The sequence below is a fragment of the Haliaeetus leucocephalus genome, unplaced genomic scaffold (assembly GCF_000737465.1).
Source record: "Haliaeetus leucocephalus isolate CR32 unplaced genomic scaffold, Haliaeetus_leucocephalus-4.0 Scaffold151, whole genome shotgun sequence".
Taxonomy (NCBI): Eukaryota; Metazoa; Chordata; class Aves; order Accipitriformes; family Accipitridae; genus Haliaeetus; species Haliaeetus leucocephalus.
In genome coordinates this window covers 10,455,600-10,479,495 of record NW_010972587.1, presented here as the reverse complement: position 1 = coordinate 10,479,495, position 23,896 = coordinate 10,455,600, and the positions used below count along the sequence as shown (strand labels likewise).

Sequence of the window (23,896 nt, the reverse complement as noted above, 5' to 3'; positions counted from 1 at the left end):
CCTTTCAAAAACATGCTGTCTATTCTTATTAATATAGCTCTGTTATATTTACTCGTTGTTTAAATTACAAGGCTAAATACATTTCATTGAATCTGTAGGAAGAGGTGAGTGGTTTTATGTTCTGTAGTTTTACAGCCCAGTAGCTTTTTGACTTGTGATGGCTAGTAATGCATCACTGAGAGTTGTGTCATTGGCTTGCAGTTCTTGGCTTGCAGGATGATCTTGCCATGACTTCCAGTAAATCTATATAATGTATGTGTTTCAAAAATCTTAAAATTTCAATTCTGTGCCACCCAGGGAAGAATAATGTGCTCAAAGGGAAAGGTTTACAGCTCCTTACTTTGCAGGTAGAAAACTAGAACTCAGATATACTAAATGGCATATATTCTTTTGCTTGGAGACCAATTAAAAGTTCATAATAATTTTTTACTTGTATATTTACTTGCAATTAGGCTTGGGTGCTGGTGATGTGCAGATAACTGATAGCTTTACTGAAGAGAAGGGAACGAATAAGAGGAAGTTGGATTTCTTGAACAGACATGATATTGCTGAAGTAAAAGCAAAGGTAGGTTCATAAAGCAAGTTCATAAACATTTATTGTATTTCTCTTTCAAAATAAAAATAATGTTATTTTGTAAATGTCTGTTCAAATATTTCTCCAGGTGCTTTTATTAACTACTTTTAAAAAATCAAGAAATAATTTGTAATTTTTTTAGGAGACTAATGAGTATTCTATATTTTTTGTGAATATAGGCTAGCAGCTCGTGTAACGTGGAAGGGAGAAACACACTTGCAGATAGAGAAGCATCAGTTAGACTTTTGAAGTCAGAGAAAGATATGGCTGAAAACAGTAAGGCTATGGGAAAGCTACGTGGAAGAACTTCTGGCACACTCGAGAATTTATATGACTTGGAAAGAAATAGAAATACTTCTTTAGTTCATTTAGGTTCAAAACTTGTGACAGAGTGGCAACTAGTTAATGACAGCTGTAATTCTGAAACTCTTACTATAAACGATCTTTTCATATCACCAGAGCTACAATCTGCACAGTCATCAGGGATAACAGATTATACAGACAATAGAGAGATGTCAAAGGACTTAAAATCAGACCACACAGGTTTGTTTTCTGCTTATCAGCGAGCATGTCAGACCTCAGAGGTAAATAACCAAAATTACAGAAACAAACCATCTTTTCAGAATCAAGTGTCCATAACTTCTAATTCAGACCAAAAAAGTCAGGAAGATTTTTGCCCAGGACTCTCTCTCGGCAATAAATCTCTAATTTCTTGTGCATCTGCTCTTGGAAAGCCCTTAATGCACAAAACACAAAAGATGACATTGAAGGATAAGCAAGACTATTTGCAAGTAAAGTTTTCTGATTTAAGTTCCTTTCAAGAAGACAGAGAAGGAAAGAAATGCCTAACAGAATTGTTGCAAGTAAAAACCTTGGAAAGTGGACTTGAAAATGCAGAATCAGAACACTCAGGTCAGGTAGATCCTGTTGAAAATCTCATAGAGCAATTGAGGAGAGAATTAGCCCTTCTTAGATCACAGGTGAGACACCTTTATAGTATGTGTATATTTATATCTGTTGCAGTTATTTAGAAGATAAATTCAAATAAAGATGTGTTAGTTTACTTTCATCTTTATTAATTAAAGCTATAAAGGATAGTTCTAAGAATTTAAAAATTGTTTTAAATAAATACAGAGAAATACAAATGGTAATTTACAAGCGTTAGTTTAATGAAGTAGGGACTGAATCCATCCTTTGGTGTGAAAGATAGAAGATGAGATTTCTGTTAAAAGACATATGTTATTTGACTAGAGGATGTCTCCTACCTCCAGAGAGATCAGAGGGTGTAAAGTTAGATTTTTAGAATAAGAATGGCCTTTCCTTCTGGGAGACATCTAAGAAGTCTGAGTTGGTTCTATCCTTTTATCCATTTCCATGCCAACTAACAAAGATAATGTATATCTTTTCAGAAAAAAAGATTTCCAATTAAAAATTCCATTATTTATTAAAATTATCTCTAATGATAAAATCTTTTAGGTTCTCAAAAGGATTTTTGAAAACTTTTTATAATCAGTGAAAGAACGGGTTGATTTCAGGATGCTTGCTGTGTTTTCTTTTATTCACATGATAAATCATGTAAAAAAAATATTCACAGGTAGCTTCCTAAATTGGTACCTTGAAATGCTGTGTTAGTTTTCTGTAAAGTGGAGGACCTTGCTTTGGTTGCTAGAGATGCATTTGGGGCATGGATCAAGCCAGTCCCTCAGAGTCTCACAGACTTTTGGTCTGTACCAGGCTGTTCCAGCTGATGCCTGACCCAAGAATACATGTTTCCCTAGACAGCGTTAGATTGGGCACACCTTGTGTAACTCCTCCAGTGAATTCATCTCTGTTGCTGTTGCATTTCAGGCAGGAGATTCATATGTGGACTGGGAAATTTTCATGAAGGCATGCTCCAAATTTGAAAAAACGCTGGGATTAGAACATTAGATTGCTAAAATTAGAATCTGTGTAATTTTTGTCTGGGAGAAACCATCTAAGAATGTGATGAGGAAACATCATGGTTACAATGCGTAAGATAAGCAAATAGGTCTTTCCTATCTGTAACTGAAATGTTTTGGAGTTGGTGGCATTTCTGTTGAGTCCGTTGAGCTATGTAATTGATCAATGGAAAGTATAATATATATATCAGACTTTTTTTCAATTATACAACAGTTTTTCCATGCTACAGGAGTATGCTTTGCTGTTGTGATTTCTCTTAAACTGCTGTGTTAGCCAAGCCGTGGAATGAATAATGCCTACTAATTGCATTTTCAGTAGAAAAGAAGCGGGTTTTGTTATATTGCGGAAGAAAAGTTCTTGAAATATAATTTTTTTTGTATACAAATGAAGGTAGAATCCTATACTAATAACTTACTGTTGGGTTTTTTTAGAATGAGCAGATATCCAGAGATTTGTTGATCAAGAGTATGCTAAATAGTTATATAGAATTGAATCTTGAAAGATGCAGAAGCCAGGCAGTGCAGGTAGTACAAGGCTTTAAAAAAAACAAAACAGGATAAATATTTATATAAAGTTTATTCATGGTTTAAATAACTTTTTCCTGATAATTTTGTTGCTGCGAAGATGAGGCTATTTCTTTGATTGTTGCCTTCTATGTAACATGCTCATTTTGGTGTAATTTCACTGTTGAATATATACGGATTAGCAATATTTTTCAGGCATTTATTCTCATTTAACCAGTCTTAATGAAAATTCTAATACCAGAATTCCTAAATTACAATTTTTGAGTTGTCTTTGTTCTTTTCTTTAGAATGAGTATCTTGCAAATGAATTAAGTGTGAGAGAGAGAGATCTGGAGAAGAACAGGACTGTAATAGTCAAATTTCAATCTAAATGTAAGTTGCAACCTGTTTTAAAGCTAGGAAATATTATCAGGAACCTGCAGACAGTTTGCTTGTTTAGTTGTTCTGTTTCTGTGACTGTGACCACAAATATCTGACTTCACAGTTTCTGTTTTAAATGCAGTTTACTTTGGTGTCTTTCAAAATGATAGAATTTGCTGTGTACATAGAAGTTTATTATAGAATCATTCTGATACAATTCTGAACTGTGGAAACTATGGTTGTGAATTGGTCCAGCTGTGAACACAATGATTACAAAACAGTGAATGTAAATGGCTTTTATCGAATTGGAATTTCTTTGATTTCTCATTAATGACTTTTTTTTAAAAGTTTTCTGTTTATATTAGTGTGTATCTTTTGTATGCATGTGTATAAATACGTATATAGTGTTGCTAATTTTAAACTTAAATTAGTGATCATACCTGAAACATAGTTTATTCATACTAAATACATTAAACTAGGATCTCTTATGTTTTTCCTTCCTGAATCAGACCTAAAAAGGGTTGTAAGTCTGTGAGTGATCCCAGTTACAACAATTATATGAGTTACTTGTGTAATTGTAGTGTTTTTCTGGCTCCAAGGAAGTGTTGGGGAACAAACCCACTTGCTGCTTATGTATATATATATGTTAGCTGAAGTACACTGCTTGCAAACTCTGAAATAAAAATAATGCTAATTTCTTTAGACAAGAATCTTAATTTTTTCCCAGAGAACGTGAGTTCTAAATATTCTTTTTGACTTTTCAAAATAGACTTGGTGAAACTGCTCGAACTGCTCCAAGTTTTGCAGTTCACTGCTGGGTCTTCAGGACAGTTAGCCATATTGTTAAGATGCAGAGAATGTACTGACAGGTTTATTGTTTTTTTAAAGTTTCCAGACTTCTTGCCCTGTGCCAGAAACTCTGGAATTCCACTGAGAAATTAATGGTGGCAGGAAAATTGTATGTCTTGAGAGTCCTTATTACAGACAAATAATTTAAATGTTCTTTTTTCGCAGTCTGCAGCAGGAATTCAGGCAATTCCTGTATACTTCATTTCTACACAGAAACATTTCCAAGATAGCCAGTTTCTGGATTTGTGAAAGCCAGTCAGACAGGCTACTAAATAAATGAAAAAAGTGGCAGGAAACGTTGATGACTGGAAGGTTCAATAAAGTCAAATGTGTTCCCATGAAGCATTTCATTATTGTTTTCTTGGTATTTGTCCAGGAAAATACACTCTCTGGATGTTCCTAGCAGCTCTACTTTTAACTTCCTAATTGGTTATGTGTATATATAATATGAACATTCTTTTTATGTATCAAATCAACAAGTATTATGATGAAATATCCTAGGAAACCTTAACTCATTTTTTTAGTGTTTTTAGATGCATTTACAATTTTTATTACAATTTTATTTATTAGTAAAAGAATTATCAGAAGAGAATAAACAACTTGAACAAGGAATGAAAGAAATATTGCAAGCTGTCAAGGAAATGCAGAAGGAACCTAGTGTGAAGGGAGAAGAAACAGCCTTAATAATCCCTAGTCTGGAACGTTTAGTTAATGTAAGCTTGCTTTCTGAAGTACTGTTTAGCTTTATAGGATTTACAGGCTTTTTTTTTTCCTTCTCAATTATTGTATAATTAAATAGTAGCTTCCTTATACATATGCTTCCATAGTTACAAGTAGGAGTACATAGTGTGATACCTCTTTAAAAATGCGTATTAAAAATATACAGCAACAAGAGATTGCCAATAAAAATTAAAAAAAAAAAAATTCTTCAGCTGGATAGTATAAAACTGTCTTTGACAAGTTTATTGTCCCAGTCATAAAGCTTAGGTAAAAGTTCATTTGCATGTCTTTTATCTCTATGGGACCCGCAGGAAATGTTTTAAGAAAAATTCTTTATTCAAACATCTTACAAAAAAAATTAGTGTTTTTACAGGAAAATTTAACCATTTAAATAGTAGCCTATGGCAAATATACCATCAGGAAAACTGATAAGTAGATGTTAAAATGTTACAATTTCATGCTTTTTGCTAATTTCATGTAGAAACAAAGCTTTTCTGCACTTTTTCTCTGTTTTGCTAATTAAATATTTACTGCATTAGGCAATGGAGTCAAAGAATTCAGAGGGAATCTTTGATGCTAGTGTGCACTTGAAAGCTCAGGTTGACCAGCTTACAGGACGAAATGAAGAATTAAGACAGGAATTGAAAGAGACTCAGAAGGAAGCAACCACTTTCTCTAATCAGCTGGCAAATGCAAATGAAAAGGTATACAATTTACTTTATACGATTTATTTTGTACTTGAAAAGTGGCTGCTCAGATAAGTTAGAACAAACTACACAATCTATAAGATATTGAATTTAGCTTATCTGAAGAGTGTAATTATACAAATCTTAATTAAGTTTATGTATTGAATCTACCAATTTGTCCATTTTAAGTTCAAATCTTACTCTTCTTAATGTTACTGTATCCTTGGAATAGCCTATCGTGTTAAACAGCAAGCGTGCCTATCTTTTGGGGAGAGCTGTGCCCAAAAAGCTCACAGATTTCTTTCTTCAAAAAGCCACTAGTCTTGCATTTGTTATTTATAAATAAGTAACAGAGATGAAGTGTTTTAAAATGATGAATTATTCTCTAAAATCCTGTCTCATGTTTTAAGTTGTACAATTGATTCTGTGGAATGCTTCTTCCAGGGCAAAAATGAGGAATGGAATATTAACCTTACCAGAAGCAAAATTTAAATTTGCCTATTAGAACATCTTTGGTGATGCAAAAAGATTTGCCAGTAACTAATATTCTAAAATAGTGTTTTATGTACAGTTAGAACAGAGAACCAGAGAGCTTTTAAGAAGTTAAATGAAACAGCAAAGATTTGTTTAGAATAAACCATCAAGTAACCACTGCAATAATTCTTTCCAAAATTTCCATCTTTTTAAAAGGAATAGAAATGCACTGTTAAATCATTTGGAATAAAACTGTGGTGAATCCTCGGTATGTGAAGCTGCCCTGATTGCTGGAGTCATTTGATAAATTTGGCTTAAGATATTATGCATTTAATGATTTATGGAATCACAGCATTTTTAAAAGGTTACATTAAAGAGTGTTTGAATGCTCTAGAATGTAAGCGGAAGTGAATTAAGTTGTTAATAACAACTGATGTAGCACAGGAAAACAAAATATTTTCCATCTTTTTTTTTAATTGAATAGCAAGAGTGACTTCTTTATGGTTTTGTTTCTTTTCTTTAGATTGCACAACTGAAAAATGAAATTTGCTTATTACGTCAGTCAGAAGGTGCCAATATTGTCTTCCGAACAGTGAATCTTCCAGAAGGAATGGTTCCTTCAAGTGTTAATATGATTAATTCTCTGAATGAATATTTAATACGTCTTATACAGGTAACTCATTTACACCTTGATGTCAAGAATATTTGTAACATATAGCTAATTCCTCCAAAATCTAGTACTATGCCAGGTATGGACATGGGAGAACTCTCCAAAGCTATCTTGAAGTTCTGACATCCAGTAAATTCTTTGAGCTATTCTGTTTTTTTAAAGCTGTAAGTATTTTGCTGTGTTGTAAGCCTGGAAGGTAATACTTAATTAAATTTTTGACAACAATTTAGATTTTTTTATTTTAAATCTGAATTTTGATCTAAATATTTGCCCGCTCCTACTTCTACAGTTGCACTCTCTATGAGAAATTCTTTCTTACTGCTGTCAGGATTCCACACCTGAGTCTGCATGTGCAAATCCTTCTTGAACGGTTTTTCTCTATACAGCAAAGGTCTCTATTCATTTACCATATGAATATTCATTCCATTATTTTTCAAAAATATGTCAACATTTATAAACAGAGGCATAAATACATTGAAACCAAAGCCAGTGATTCCCATGGAAAGCATAGCAGACAAGCATATAGTAAAGAAGATTTGACTCTCAGAACTGGAGTGAAAAGAACTTACCTTTTTATTATTATTATATTATTTTGTTCTGTCTTTGATCACTTTACTTTTGTTGATTAGACAATATTTTTCAACTGTATATGTTAGTAGAAGAGTATTTGGGTACATGAGAAGCAAACATCGCTTTCCAGTTAGACGTTCAGTTAGTATTCTGTGTGTGGTAGCAACATGTCATGGTGTTTTGAACTTTGAGGGCTGTAATCCACAGTGCAATAATGCACTGTTTCACACCTATTAATATGAATGCCAAAGTTTATTGCGCTTTTTTTCATCTGTTCCTTCTAAAGAAAATACACTTTTCATACCTGCAGTTCACACAGTTCATGACAGAAGCATCTATTGTGAAAATACAACTGGCATTTTCATTAATCCCTTCATGTTTAAAACCTGTGTTAATCACTTCAATATTTTTATTTGGAAAATAATCACTAGGAACTGGAAAATAAAGAAAAGTTACTTAAACAATTAGAAGATGCAGTAGAGGACTACAAGCGAAAATTTGCAGTAATTCGTCATCAACAAGGCTTACTGTATAAAGAATATCAAAGGTATTGTTCTCTTTTCTGAATTACAAAAGTTCAACTATCTAAATGTTTAATAACTCTGAATAGAAGATTTGCTGCTGTGTTGAAGTAGTTCTTTGGTTAATGTCATAAATGCTGCTGCTCTTGGATATGGACTCCGTGTATTTTCTTTAGTCCTGTAAAGATTCAGAAAACTCTTACAAAAACATTTTCTGATGGACTCTTTTCATATTGCATACTTTATAATGAGGATTGCATTGTGCTTTCTGCCTCTGATATCTTGTATTTTATTAGAATCTGGTATTATGGAGTCTTCAGTCTCATTTTCTTTTGCTTTCACGTATGGGTCCTAACAGTTTTTCTGAGTGGAAAAAAACAAACCTGTTATCCAAATACAGTCACACAGATCTCTGTTTCAAAATTTCAGATCATTGGGACTTCATAGTTGGTTTTCTTTCAGACTCTTTATTCCTTTATATGCTTCACTGAATCTAATTTCTATAAAATTTTTCTTAAGGTCAAAAATCCAGGATTTTCATCTGTTAGGAGCATAGGGATGAATATTGGTGATTTGGGTTCTTCAATTAACAGGCTGTTAGTTGTGTCCTCTTTATGTTTGGATTGGAATGAAGAGTCACTGGATGGCTTTTGGAATAAGGGTGTTTCATCTCTTAGGACCTTCTGTTTGTTCTTTGAATCAGTTAAGACTTCCCAGATAACATTATCTCTGTTTTAGCAGTTATAGCTTTTTGAACATATTAAAGGCTATAATATACTACCTCATTTACTACTAGATTAGAGATCTCCAATGACAGGGATAAGATGATGATTCAAGGCTCCTTCTCCAAACCTGTTACAGATTGAAGATAGGGGAGGGGATTCTTTGATTTGGCATCCTATAAAGACTCACTTTTAGAGCATTTTCTTTCCTTTTCCTCCATTTTCTTCCATTATGGAAGAAACTAAGAGATCCTTTTTGAAGAGAAAATACTACTTCTGAAATACCCTTGATTATTTGTTTAAACTAGCCTAAACTATCCTATACAGTCTATAGAAACTTCCTTATTAAACAGGTATAAACAGTTCACAGTCTTTTTTTGTTTCCAAATAAATGAATAAAAGTGGGTAGAGGAGACTAGTTTGGGCCAAAGTGAAGTTGAATCTTTTTATGTTTTTGTTTCTTTTTCACTGAAATTGAAAAAACTATGGTGGGAAATTCTGTCCTTTATGCATTTGAAATAAAATGAATGTAATAGAAGGAAAGATTTGCAAAATGATTGAAAAAATTGAGGTAATATTACAGCCATTGCCTGCCCTGTTCTTTAGAAGTCTGACCTCTAATGCAGAATTTGGATATGGGAAACCTAAGTTTAATTCTGTCCCCTTCCTGAGGGAAATTTGGACCAACATCCTTTAAAGAAAAAGCTAGCTACTATGCTGTGGGGAATTCTCACAGGATGAGCGAGTAATCTTTTCCTTATGATACTGTACCGTTCTGTATGATGAATTAAAAATACTTCAGAATCAACTTAGGTATTCTGTCTGTCAGGAACTGCAGAAGCCTTGTTCCCCTTGCAAGTTGTCTCTCTTAGCTAATGAATGTGCAAGTGCTTCATGCAAAGGAAACGGTTATGGAAAGAGACATTAATTATTTGTCAAGCCATTTTATCTAGCTGTAAATCTTATCAGCCAAATTATTGGGCAAAGTTGTGAATATCTGCTGAAATCTGCTGGGTGTAGTCTGCTTCAAAAAGAAAAGGCCCATTTCCAGACTCACAGCATGGTAAGTGCCAGTAGTATGATTTTTGTGTCCCTTCCTATAAAAGGGAGACCTGGCATTTCCAGAGAGGTACTCAAAAGTGGAAATGTTCTTATTTGCAAAGTTCTAAACTTCACCTATTTTTACAAAAACACATGCAAGAAAATAATTTGAAATACGTGTGTGTAATTTAAAGCAGATTAAATCCCATGTGTGTACATTTTTGGGGAGTAGGGCATCTCTATCTCTGCACTATAGTACACAGGTGAAGAAGAGATAACACACTTTAACTCAAGAATTATTTTCATCATTAAACCAGCTGCAGCCTAAACAGAGGGGATAGTTTTTCAGGAATCCATCTACAATTTATAATGTCATTTTCAAATTACGTTACTGCTAAAAATAAGTATCTTGGTCTGCAATATTTCAGGGTTGCTGTTTCAGTTGCAGTTTTAAAAATCATCAAGTCTTTCATCATTCTAAATGAAAATATTTAATTACTCTTTTAGTCAAAAGGAAAGCTGGCAGAAAGAATCAGAAGATATGAAAGAGGAAAAGAAGAAGCTAGAAGAGCAAAAAGAAGAGGATGCTACAAAAATAAAGGCATATTCTGTAAGTAATTTGGTTGCTTTCATTTTTCAAAAAGGTTTTAATACATAGAACAGAGGGTGTAATACAATACTGTAATTTGTTAGATTGGGAAAATGTTGCAGGGAAAAACTGCTCAATTCAAATCAAATCAGAAGGGAAGTGGTTTATTGATTTATTAGTGGAATGTAAATAACTAGCAATCAGTGAACTATACATGCAGAATCAGTATCAACAATACAAAAGGTAAATCCTAATATTAAGGCACATACAAAATGTTACTGTAGACCTAAAAATCTCTAAGGACCATTCAGGAATTAATCCCAAATATTTCTCATCCCACACATTCACACAGTTACGTTCATTCCCTGGCCCCTTCAGGTTACCAGCACACCTCCCCTTTCCTCCACACACCCCCCCCCTCGTGTGTGCGCTCCGGGGTGCTGTGTACGTGTGGGGTGCTCTGGTGTTACGTGTACCCGTGTGCCTCCCTGCACTCTGCTAATCCGTGCGCTGGCGAGAAATCGCCCCGGGAGGTCACGTATGCACACGTGAGGTGTGGGTGCCTACTTGTGGCACTGGGTACCTCCAGTCCATCAGCTGTAGTGCCGAGGCTCGTGGTGTGCAGCAGGGGGGAGGCACTCACACTTCAGGGACGGCGGGGAAACTTCTGAAGCTGAACTAGGTTATGAGTGCTGCATTATAACTCTCTCTGCCCCCGCTGTTAGAAGTTTTCATGCTTCTTTTATACTAATTTTCAAGCTGACTACTTCTTTATTTCAAATCTCTAATTTTATGGTTACTATCAATCTCGTTGATGGTCACCTTTCTCTTTAACATTATCAGTTTTGAGCAAAGTTTTGACTGCCCCCTCAGACAGTCTCAGGTATTCTGTTCACACACGCTACTTACACTCACGCTGCTATCTTAATGGCAGTTGTTATCCAGGCTGTTTGATTGGGAGGAGGAACAGTGCAGGCACCCCCATGGAAAACACATTAATTTATACTAAGAATTAAGGTTATTACTTTGAGTTGCATCTTATTTATGTATACCTGTTACTGTATGTGTATCAGTGTTTCACAAAAACAGGAAACAAAATTCATCTTTCTATTTTGATTTATTTCCACCAACACTGAATTCAATATTCTGTTAAGAAAACTGAAAAATAACTTTTTAAGAAGGTGGTATTTAAAAGTTCCTGGAATTGATGCAGGCGCCTAATCACAGACATAGTGCAATTTTAGATGGCTTCAGGTGTCTTTGTGCAGATACCAAAAGCTGCTAAATACGACAGAAGACATGTGGGACACACATGTCCTTTTAGAGAAGCAGACACAGGGCAAGGACATCACAAGGTGCTCACTTTTCTTCGTTAGTCTCGTAGGAATCTGGGATTCTACAGCTTCAATTTCTACTCCCTGTCTCCTTGGCAAGCTGATGTGTGTGACAGCAAAGCTAAAGCTCACATGCCTTCTGAGACCTGAGTTGCTGTAGTTCCCTCTCCCCCTGCTGCCCCTCCTCGGATTTATACATGCATGCAAACACATGTGTGTGCACACATACACACAAACATACATGTTTCCACAGGAGGGGTCCTGTGTTTACTTTACAAATACTGGTTTGGTCCTCACAGTAAGACATTGTTAGTGTTTGTTAGGAGCCATAGCGATTCTATTTGGTTTAGGAAATTGTTCCAATACATTTATTTTGATTCTAGTAAAAGGGGGGAAGACTGATGACAATGAATGCATGAAATTATTTTTATTCTAAATTTTGAAAATTTCAGCACTAACTAAAATTCCAATTAGTCAGTGAGATGTATTTAGTTTCTTTTCCTCAGAAACTAATGATTTTGAAGATTTAATTTTTTTCTTTTGTTATAATAGAATATTGTATGCCTATGCATGTGTTGAGTGTGAGTATATGTTTTATTAGGAAAAAGAAATTATTTCAGACAGTTGAACGGAATTGTTACACCTAGATTAAAAAATGTACAAGAAAGCTTGTCTACATAGCTGAGTTTTACCATATTTCTGTACAAAGTTCTTATTAAAAAAATCATTTTACAGAATTTACTTAATGCACTTCAGCTGGATCCTGATGAAACAAAAAAAGTGCTTGCAGAAAATAATAGAAAAATAACTGTTTTACGAGTTAATGAAAGGTCACTAACAAGGCAGTATACTACTTTACTTGAAACGGAACGGCATCTTAGAAAAGAAAATGAGAAACTAAAGGGTGAAATAACACATATGGAGACTGCAGTTATAGAGAAGATTGGAAACTTGCAACGATTCAAGGTATGGTTTATAGTAGTAATAGTACACATTTTTATTTTTACAATTTGGCAATAAAGACACTATTTTTAAATGGAGGCAGTACTAGTTTCTTGAATGCATTACCCAAATGCTTGTTAAATGCTGTTATAAATATTGTCAAAACATTCTTTGTATTTAAATAAGCATCATAATACGAAACCTGTCAGTTTTCCCCTTCTGCAGTTGCTTCAACAAGTTCTTTTTATTGAAAGTGTCATATGAAATCAGATCTTACTTTTTGGCCTTGCAGGTTGCTAGGGCCTTTATTAACTCATCTTCATAAAATATGTTTTTGACAGTGCCTTATGATTGAGAAGCAACTGTTTATAAAATTACCCAGAGAGTTGGAATACCAGAGAAATTTTGTCAATGTGTATTGCAAGTAATTTATAAAGATGGACAGTAATTTAGTAAAATAAACCTGTATTGTGTTCTAAAGCATTATATTAAGTGGTGTTCTTTTTCCGTGGAGTAATTTTTCAAAGATCTAGCAGACCTTAGTAACACATTGTGTTGATTATTTTCATAGGAAATGGCTAGCTTTAAGATTGCAGCTCTGCAAAAAGCATTGGATGGTAGCGTGCCATTGTCTGAGCTAGAACTGGCTAATAAGCAGTATAATGCATTAACTGCTAAATACAGAGATATGTTACAAAAAGATAACTTGCTCATCCAACGGACAACAAACATGGAACACATGGAGGTAATGTTTGCGTTATGTTTGAACCCTAAGGGAAAAAAAACCTCATTATACATTCGTTCTGCATTGGTTTTTGTCCTCACTTAATAGATAGAACAGAAGTCCCAGTGCTAGAACTGCTGGTTATAACAGTTCCATAGTGGGTATGAGATGTTGTAGGCAGTCTTACTCTTGCTATCGAATTTTAATTTGCTTACCTGGTATTTTCAGTAGATTAAGAAACATACACAAAGTCCCAGATTTTATGTCAATGGGCATACACAAAAGCATTTTGTTTAATTGTTTTGGTGGGTTTGGTTGTTTGTTTTTTTTGTTTGTTTGTTTGCTGTTTAAGTTAAGCTCTGGGTATGTTCCCTCACAAAGTGTTTTTAGTTCTTTGATTACTAAAACAAGGCTGGCAGAAGGAATATTTGCTATCATCCTCAGTTCTGGAAGTCATAAGGAAAGTAGAATGAGTGTAAACACTTTCAAAGCTTTCTCTCAAAGTAAGTGCTCTTAGTAATTCCTGACTTACAAGAATGAAATGTTCAGTTCCAAAAGGCAGTAAACCTTTGGAATTTTACTTCAATAAAAAAAGTAAATAACCAAAGATAGATCACAGTGTGTTTGCAAAATGTCATAGGGACTGCAAATACGTAAACATTCCTTTGAGCTTTTATTCTCATGTAGAAGGGAGCTTCTTTTCAAGAGCTATGAAGCTGGCTTCAAAGATACGTTACTACCTCCCACTTTTCATTTATGTCAGAAATAGTAGTCCAAGAAAGTAGTAGTTTAACCGGTAGTTAAAGCTCATGTCGTGTTCTTGTCTGTTGGGTTTCTGTGTTTGACAAGGGTTAAATACATGTGGTGGGTAAACTTACTGAACTATTAAATTTGTGCGCTTGGGAACAGGTATGTGCATTTGTGTTAGCTAAAGAATGATTCTTTCTCTATTGTATGAAAATTTGCATTGCCTATTTCAGCAATTTCATAGAGCTAGAGAATCATTTATCAATAGCAAACTAAAATGCATTTAGAAAACTAGAAATTGAAAATTAATATGAAGTATTCAATTTGTTTTACTGGTTAATGTGGAAATTTGTGTTTGTATTTGGAGGAGTAAAAGAACATTTACAAAACTAATGTTTGGCATGATATTAGACGCCTGAAAGAACTAAAAGAAGCATATGCTCAAATATGTATTTATGTGCAAGATGAAGTATCCTGTGCAGGATGAAATATCCTCCAGAAGTTTTTTCCCCACTGTTAATGAGGTGTTTAGTATGACACACATAGATTTCTTATCTAATTCCAGACACTCTAGGAATCACAGTCACTGTTGATAAATATTCACAGTAATACTAGTTGACAGTAAGATACAACATAGAGAGCAAAGACTAGCATTTTTACACTTAGGAGGAAACTTAGGCTCTTCTGTTGCCATATATGTAGATTATGGGTTGTGCATAGGTAAAATCTGTTAATTTAAAAGATTTTATAGATACTAAACATTAAGTCTGCTACAGTTAAGTAGTTTGCTGTTACGTTATTACTTTTTTGTCATACAGCGTGAGAATGAATCCTTGAAAGCACAGATAAACTTATTGAATAAGGAACTGGAGATTACGAAAGAGAAACTTCACACTGTAGAACAGGCTTGGGAACAGATGACTAAACTAGGCAAGTATGAAAGTTATATTGCAACATTAAAAATCAAATGGTATGTCCTGTTTAATATTTTAAAATGTTTTAAAATTGATGTATCTTAAAACAATAACAAAAAAAGTCAAAACTGTTTTGTATCTTTCATTAACAGTCTTTTTTTTTTTTGGTGAATTTTTTATTTGTTTGTTTCATTTTATTTATCTGTTTGACCAAAACCATGTTTGGTATTTTCCTCTGGAAACTGTTCCATGTTGGCTTTTCTTGGGTTACTGGGTCAAGGGCTTAAAAGCTGGAACTTGTAAAGCAACATCATCTGATTTCTTATTTTTTTTTAATAAGGTGCAATATGTTCTAACTTGATTGTCAGCCAAAGTATTTCATAGGTTGTCAGGAAAATGATTTCTTTTTCCTGGTGTCATGCTCTGCAACGAAGTATTTTTTCTTGATAGCTGGGGCTTCTTTGTGTACAATTTACATTCCCATTATTCAAGAAGAACTCATCCACATCTACTTCTTTTACAGATCTTAAATTAAATTTCCTGAAGATTTACCAGCTGAATTAAGGATAAAGTGAAAGGCTACATTGAAAATAGCTATCAGTCTCAATAACCATGGTTGCAGATATACCCATTTATAATTTATAATAATACTTTATTCAAATTAGGTATTTCTCAAACATGTAATAAGGCAGGATAACCATGCCTCCAGTTTAAAAAAGTAATACAGGTGTTTCAATAAAGTTTATCTAACAGAGAAAAAGCAAAACTCATGTTCTGTTTCATGATGCAAATTAGTTGAATCAGCTTGTGTATTCCCTAACTTAAATATTTTTTAATCTAGGGGATGACAATGCCATGGACAAGGCCACAAAAGCAATAACCAACAGTGAGATTTTGTCCATTTCTAAGAAAATCACAATGTTGGAAATGAAGGAACTAAATGAAAGACAGAGAGCAGAACATTCACAACGAATGTATGAACATTTACGGAATACTGTAAAGCAAATAGAAGAACGTAATTTTGAATTGGAAACAAAATTTGCTGAGGTAAATCTGTTGAGATTTAGCGACATAACTTGGTGCATCTTAAAAGTATATTTTTGAGCTTTTCAAAAAGTATTAATCTATTCTGTATCACGACTGGCAAATAAGCTTATGTTACAAAATACAGCTGCCTTTAAGAGCTGCAATTTTGCGTGCGCAGGACATTTGTAAAAAAATATAACTAATTAATTTGTCAGTAGTTTATTTCAAACATTAGTTAATCTCTGTAAAACGTGGTATCTTGACAGACAGTTGGCTAATTTTTCAGCAGACTGCTAGAAAAAAGTCTGTTCTTGACCTCTTATTTCTTGTGTCTAATTCATATGATCCCTTTTCTGCTAATTTTCCCTTAATTACCAATGTTCCAAAAAATAGACCTTTGCATCCCTTTTGCAAATGATAGTGTCATGATTTGGCTGACTATGTCCTCTGTCACATGCCAAATATTATAATACAGAAACAGAAGAGAAGTCATGTGCCACTGAAGCTGATGATCCTTAGTATTCCTGTCATATCAGTTTTAATTTTCTTAGATTTTTTTGTGCCCACTATTTGTATTTGAAGTTTGTTATATAGATTCATTATTTAACAGTAGGAGACTTTATTATAATTTCCAGTCTAAATTTATTTATAGGCAGTTGTACACATTTGTTCTTGTGCCAATGTTGGCCTATAATTTAAACACAAGGGAAAAGAAAGAATAGTTATGTTGACGGGAACATTGATAGATTGTATTCGTGCCCCCTCTTTGTGCTTTGCTAGACTTCAGCCTAGCTATTTTAGATTGCTGTTAACTGACTCACTGTTTGTTGTTTTAGTAGTATTTGTTACACTGTTTTGATTTGGGACATGGAATAACTGAAAGTGTATAAAGCTTTTCAGCATCTGTATTGTTAAAGCCTTTTCTGATGGCATGACTTCTTTTATTTCGTTAAGAAAGACCTCAAGTGATGAACCCTAGTATCACATTTTCCTTTTTCTCTTTTGTATATATTATTATCTGTCTTGTGATACGTTTAGGTATGCTGGTCTTCCTTCATTCTGAGTTGATGAACTCCTAATGCCACAATTTTTTCATATTAGTTCCTCCGTGCATCCCTTTTTTCCTCATTTCTGTAGCTCCAGGACATACGTTTTCTGTTTTATATACTCCTGTTGTCAGTGCCTCCTAATCTGGCATCACTGCTTTTGTTTTTTGAGAGAGAGAGAGAGAGACATATATCTAACAAGACTGTGCTAAGGTAATTAATGAAAGTTTTAAGTGATACCAGTTGAAGAACTGGTAACTAGAAGAAGTCTACTAGTCATCTTCTAAACTCATAAATCTACTTCAACACAATTGTTAGTTTTCCAGATAGTACTGCCTCAAATATGTGAAGTGCAGATAATAAGATACACCATGCTTTTTTTGTTTGTTTAGGAAATCAGTTATTTTATTAAGGAGTGGTATTAGATTAATCTGCCACAACTGTATTTACTAAACTAATTCCTGAGGCTTCTTTATGTTGCCTCATGCTTTCCAGGTATCTATCTTTTCTTAATGCTCTTTGGTTTGAATTGAAACATTGATTACTCAGTATTTAACAATCAACTTGAAAAATCAGGCTGTTTGAAAGAATATCACTTAATTATGAAAGTTCTTTTTAGAAAGAACAAAAGAACTACACTATTGTGAGTCTTGGCGCTTATAACCTGTACTTGTGTTGCCAATCCTGATATACTAGACAGTACAGAAATATATAGGTAAGCCTGTTCATTTCCTAAAGAGTTTACAGTCTTATTCTTTTTTTTCTTTTTTTCTTATTTTAGTTTAAGAGCAAGTGATTGTGGTAATGTTTTTAAGAAAATTCACTAATAAAAATTGTGCTTAATTTAGAATTCTGTTCTGGGCCAACCTGTGTATCTGTTCCTATGTGTATGCAGTGCTGCAAACAAAAAGATGTTTAAGCAGAGAAGAAAGGAAATTGTTTTTTGAACACAGCTGAACAGTGTTTTGTAATGACTAAAAAAGAAAAGATACTTTTGGCACTGCTTTTTCTTTGCAGGGTTGGGAGCAGTTGTGTGCTTAGGATACCATTTTGTTTGTTTCTGGTTTTGGTTTTTTTTTTTAAGCTCACCAAAATCAACCTTGAGGCACAGAATGTTGAACAGGAATTAAGAGATGAACTGTCAAAGAGTGTAAGTAAGGCAGTAAGTGATGCAGACAGACGACAAATCATGGACCTAGAGAAGCGTGAGATGGAGCTCAAGACTGAAGTATCAAAGTAAGTGTTGAAGTAACAAATTTCGAATGCAGTGTGTTCAGAAGCACGTGAAAATGACTATAAAGAAAGTAATTTGCTTCATTTTGATTTGAACAAGGAATTAAGTGCTGGCCTGCATAGACATGAGTAAGTGTGCACTTAGATAGTTATTACTAGTATTTTTAAACTAATTAATTCAGGTTTATTTTGTTTCTGTGCCACAACCTGCCTTAAATTTACGAAAATCTCATAAAAAATATGGGGAAGTGATTCTTACTTTCAAAGAGTCATAGATAGTGAAGATTAAACTGCGGGGGGGGGTGCCATTTACTTACAAGGGATTAACTTTGTATGCATAAATTGAAAAACTGATCTTTTTAGATATGTTGATATGGACATTTGTCTTTGAGTAAATAATGTAATCCTGTTCTACTCCTAAAACAGCAAAGTCTGTGGGGATGTTTGCAGTGATTTTTGACACTGAAAATGAGTGATTAGACTTGGGGAAGCAGAGAAAGGAATTGAGAATGAAACTGTTTGAGCATTTATGTCCTGAAGTGGGAAAGAAATAGAGGACAGAGATGCTTAGTTCAGGTAAAAACCATGGCATTGTTTTCCTGGAATAGGTTAACTGCTAGCAAACTTCTGTATAACTTACAGGAAAACATCCTGCGAAAAAGTTTAGAGGCAATATAGAAGGATTTTCGTAACAAGGACTCTGAGTAGTAGAGAAGAGTATGCTGGAAAGAACAAAGTCTTCAAATGTTTTGATATGAGGAAACATACTAAGCATCTTTTCTTAGCATCTTCTATGTAGAAAACTTAATAGGTTATTTGGTGGTTTCAAGTGACACAATACTCGTTTTCCTTGCAAGGTTAAGAGAACTGTCTGATGTAGCAAGAATGCAAGTTGAAGCTCTGGAGGCACGCCAGCAATACAGAGATAAAGAAGTGGAATCTCTTAGAATGCAAATTTTAGACTATCAGGTAAAATTCAACCTTTATTAACACTGCAGTTTGGATTTTTCTCCCTGGAGTGAGAAGAAATGAAGTAATTTTACAGTGAATTAGGAAACTGCAAAAGCATTTCAGAAGGCAGTTGCCTTGTAGTGGCCATACCCTTTCAAGAGTTCTCTATTACATTAAGTATTCCCTTCTCCATTTTTTCCATTTCTAGCTGTACAGCTATTACAGATCCTGAGCTTTTTTCCATGTTATTTAGGTAATATTTATTCCTATATGATTAATAGCTCATGGTCAATATTTAAATATAATATCAGGAAAGTGTGATCATTTTTTATAAGACAAGCAATGACTTGTAAATCTTGAAGACTTGCAGTAGACTTATTAAATTGCTTTGTTATTAGCTGAAAGAATTTCTTGGGATTTGTTTTCATGTTCTAGAATGGTTCGAGTCTCTAAATATAACACTTGTGTCAGCTTTTACGTTACCATATTTTCTAAGTTCAGGTATACATTTCTTCCTCATTTCCACTTGTTTGGAAAGATACAATTTTTAAGATCAGTATCTGAAAAGGTGCATTTCTAAAATCTGGCTGTAGAAACAATAGTGGAAAAATAAAAAGCTGGTTTTAGAGGCTAATTCTTGCTCTGATCTATGGAATAAAATACATGCAATATGTAAAATAAAAAAAATACTAACTTGTTTATATTTACATATATACTCCATTGACATATTCAAAATGAAAAATAAATTTGTTATGTAAATTTTGTTCTTAGGCACAGTCAGATGAAAAAGCAGTTATTGCAAAACTGCATCAACATATCATAGCCCTTCAAGGTAGTGAATCTGTTGCTATAGGCAAATTGGAGACGCTTAAATTGAAACTACAGAAGGTGGAGATCCATAATCTACGTTTAGAACAGAAGCTTGATGAGAGAGAGCAAGCCTTATATTTTGCCCGACTGGAAGGAAGAAATAGAGCCAAACATCTACAACAGACAGTTCAGTCTTTGCGGCGACAGTTCAGTGGTGCTCTGCCTTTAGCACAGCAAGAAAAATTCTCTAAAACAATGATTCAGCTACAGAATGACAAACTGAAGATCCTGGAAGAAGTTCAGCATGCCCAGCAGGAGCGTCGCAATGCAGAAAACAGAGCATTAGAGATGGAGTTAAAACTGAAAAGTTTAGAAGAATTAATAAGTGCATTGAAGGATACAAGAGGAGCTCAAAAGGTTTGCTGTTTTACAACTTTGAATAGCTTTGTTCATCTGATCTGCATTTAAATTACATTTCAGATCAGATTGTTCCCTAAATGTCTGTTTTAATGTAGAACTTAATGATTTCAAAGTACACTTTATTAGAATATGACAGCTACCATTTTTTCTTTTCCTATTTTAAAAAAGTAATACATCATTAGTTATTTGCCCTGTAAAAGTCAGCGCCGTCAGATTTACTAATTTTTTGTGGCCAATTAAGTGTCATAGGAAGTAGAGCCTATCTATGAATTCAGTTATATTAAATTGAAGTAAATTATGAATTGAATTAAATAACGAATGAAATTAAATTAAACAGAGTAGCATTCTGAAGTTCTGTTTCATGAGCTTGCATTGAAATCTTTACTACAAATCCATGTCCTTTTAAATAAATCCAGGGGCAATAATTTAGGCAGCATGGTCAGACGTTATTGTATTCATGTAATTCTAGTCAATCATATTTTGCTAGTGTAAACAATGATACCTTGAAATTTGAATACAGTTTTCTCACTTCTCTTCCAGATCACTGTGTATTTTATAATATGTTTATATTTGTCATAACTAAAGATGTCTGCATGTAAGCGATAGTTGTAGCGCTCTTGGCATGTTTTAGTTTTAAGCCAGTTTTCAAATATTTTTCTAGAGCATTTTGACATAAATATGTCTGTTATTCTTAGTACATGTGCATTTTTTAACACATACAGGTTTTAATGTTTTTGAAAATCTTTTGCTGTTTTAGAAAAGTGAACCAAACTTCTTGCATGCTTTTTTTGTTCAGTCTGGACAGAGGCATAGGGTATAGCTTAGTTAGGTCATTTGAAAATTATTTGCACTGCACTTGTCAGCGTAGGGGAAACCTGTTGCCTCTCAACTTGTCTGCTGCACTTTTCAGTCATTCTGCTTGCAGTTTCATACTCTTGCCATGCCTCCTCACTCAAGAGAAGTGAAGAAGCTTAAAAAGGCAGAACGTCTTTCTTCCTGTCGGTTTGATAAGTGCCGTACTGCCTCAAAGTCAAAGAGTGTAGCTGCATCTAGTTGACCTGTGGGCTTGGTAAATTACAATACTGTGTGTCATTCATTATTAGGTAATTGAATGGCATACGAAGATGGAGGAACTCCATCTGCAGGAACTTAAACTCAATCGAGAGATAGTCAAGCAAAAGGAAGAGGTGAAGTATTTGCAAAATATAATTTCTGAATATGAACGTACAATCAATAATCTGGAAGAAGAAATTGTCCAGCAGAACAAGGTATGTGTTTCCTGCATGCTATTAGAAAAACAGTCTATTCCGTATTTCACTAGGTGATTTTTAAAAAGGAAGAGTCTTCCTAGTAAGGTTTTTAACATAGATGTTTGTATCTTGGTTCCATAATTCTTTTTAATAGCACATTTGAGTATTTTACATTTTGGTATCTCTTTTTTTCTGTTATAAAATTCTGGGTTTTGGTTATAAAATTCCCATTGCCTTCAATAAATAAAATACCTTTATCAAACATTTGTTACAGTTTCATGAAGAAAGGCAAATGGCTTGGGACCAGAGGGAAGTAGAACTGCAGCGCCAATTAGACCTGTATGATCATCAACAAAATGAAATACTTAGTACAGCTGTAAAGGTACATGCACGGAATTAACTAAAAATAGACTTAAAAGCACATTTTTCAGAGCTGTCAGATTACATGAATATGAATCTTTCTGTGCAGTTAGAAAAGGCTACAGGATCGGTTCCAGACCCTAGCTTGCCACTCCCACAACAACTTGAGTTGGCTTTGAGAAAGATTCAGGAGCACATTCGAACAATCCTGGAAACTAGGGCAACCTGCAAATCACTGGAGGAGGTAATTAAATGTATAAATTATCATATAAAGGGACAAAGTTTGTATTTCTATGCCCTTTAATTTTTATATATAATGTCAAATCCCTTATAAGTATTTAACACAGAGAAAATGTAAATAATATAATCACACTGTGACTAAAATGAAATATTTTTTCCATTGCAACAAATTATCGGGGAAAATTTTTGAATATTTTAGATTGTTTGTTTAGTAGGGTAAGATGCTCTTGCTGTACAAAATCCAGTTGACTGTAGCTAGTTAAATTTACCAAGCGTTACATTAAATTTAATGAGTAGCACAGCAAAATCCTTTTATCTTGGGTTGCTAAACTGAAAAACTGTTACAGAAGATAATTTGTGGTTCTTAAGAAATTTGAAAAACAACAGCTTCTTAATTTGGTAGCACAAAATGAGTTGCATAAGAGTCTTGTGCCAAGCAAATAATACATAAAGACACGGTAATGATATTCTGGGACTTTTTTATCTAATAGTAATCCCATACAGCCAGAACCGAGTGCAAAATGTTTTGTGTTTACAAGTCTGTTAAGAAAAATCTTTCTGGTACGTTTTTAAAAAGTAAGATCTTTTTGCAGTGTTTGAATTCTGGAAATGCAACAACTGCCTTTCATTGCAGAAATTAAAAGAAAAGGAAACTGCTCTGTGGAAAGCTGAACAAAATGTTTTATCAAGAGACAAAGTTATAAATGAACTAAGACTTCAATTACCTGCAACATTAGAAAGAGAGAAAATAATGGCTGAATTAGGCAAACAAGAAGATGATCCAGAGTACCATCATGCCATAAAAATTGCTCATCAAACCATTGCAAATATGCAAGCAAGATTAAATCAAAAGGAGGAAGTGTTAAAAAAATACCAACGTTTGCTTGCTAAAGCAAGAGAGGTAGTTAAACTTTTGTACAAAATTTCTTCTACTTGTAAGTTGTTTTAGTTGATTCTTTGTTTCTCTCATTGCTAGTGAAATCTTAAGAAGTTTCTGACCTCAGAGGTAACAGAACAGAGATGATTGGTAATTTTTTATGTAGAAAGTTCATGTAGAATTTTTTAACTTCAACTTTTTAACTTGGCTTGCTCAGTCAAGAGGTTATGTATATGATGTCTGTCTAGGAATTAAATTAGTGTGACAGGAAGAAAATTAAGATTCTGCTGTGATAAGTGGTCTCAGTATATTGTATATTTATGTGGGATATTCCAGTACTTGCAACAATGATCTCTGGACTGCATCTTGCAGTGAATTTGGAAGGTACAGGAAAGACATGTTAAGGCATATTTTAAATTAAAGCATATTTTAAAGCATAAACTGTGTATTTAAGCATACTTTTTATTCTTTATACCCTTAAAGCATATTTTAAAGCATAAACCTTGTGTCTAAGAAGTACTTCAAGAATAAACATGCATCAGTTTTGGTGTGTTTGGGTCAGGAGCGTATTTCTGAAGCAGACTTCCTGTCATCTTAGCTTGGTGTGCTGTGCTTAACATGCATAGCTATTTCTTCTGGGAGAAATGAAGTTTTTTGGTTTGGAACTAAACCAGAAGATACAGTCTAAAAATGAGCCTACTGTGCTCTGTCTGCTAGCAGACATTCAATCTACAGGATCACACTGTAATCTAAAGTAAATAGACCTGAAAAGTACATAGTA

General features: G+C 33.9%; 1 protein-coding gene across 1 annotated transcript in view; it reads left to right on the top strand.

Moving 5' to 3' along the window:
• CEP290 (centrosomal protein 290kDa) overlaps positions 1-23,896 on the top strand; it is a 54,919-nt gene that overhangs the window by 11,843 nt on the left and 19,180 nt on the right. The window contains exons 18-35 of the mRNA XM_010561843.1: positions 453-565; positions 3,327-3,411; positions 4,819-4,961; positions 5,508-5,672; positions 6,652-6,801; positions 7,800-7,915; positions 10,160-10,262; positions 12,311-12,541; positions 13,089-13,262; positions 14,807-14,918; positions 15,744-15,949; positions 18,059-18,210; positions 19,065-19,176; positions 19,930-20,385; positions 21,492-21,656; positions 21,913-22,020; positions 22,108-22,242; positions 22,873-23,139. Coding sequence (XP_010560145.1) covers positions 453-565; positions 3,327-3,411; positions 4,819-4,961; positions 5,508-5,672; positions 6,652-6,801; positions 7,800-7,915; positions 10,160-10,262; positions 12,311-12,541; positions 13,089-13,262; positions 14,807-14,918; positions 15,744-15,949; positions 18,059-18,210; positions 19,065-19,176; positions 19,930-20,385; positions 21,492-21,656; positions 21,913-22,020; positions 22,108-22,242; positions 22,873-23,139 — 2,993 coding nt within the window. The remainder of the gene's footprint in view (positions 1-452; positions 566-3,326; positions 3,412-4,818; positions 4,962-5,507; positions 5,673-6,651; positions 6,802-7,799; positions 7,916-10,159; positions 10,263-12,310; positions 12,542-13,088; positions 13,263-14,806; positions 14,919-15,743; positions 15,950-18,058; positions 18,211-19,064; positions 19,177-19,929; positions 20,386-21,491; positions 21,657-21,912; positions 22,021-22,107; positions 22,243-22,872; positions 23,140-23,896) is intronic.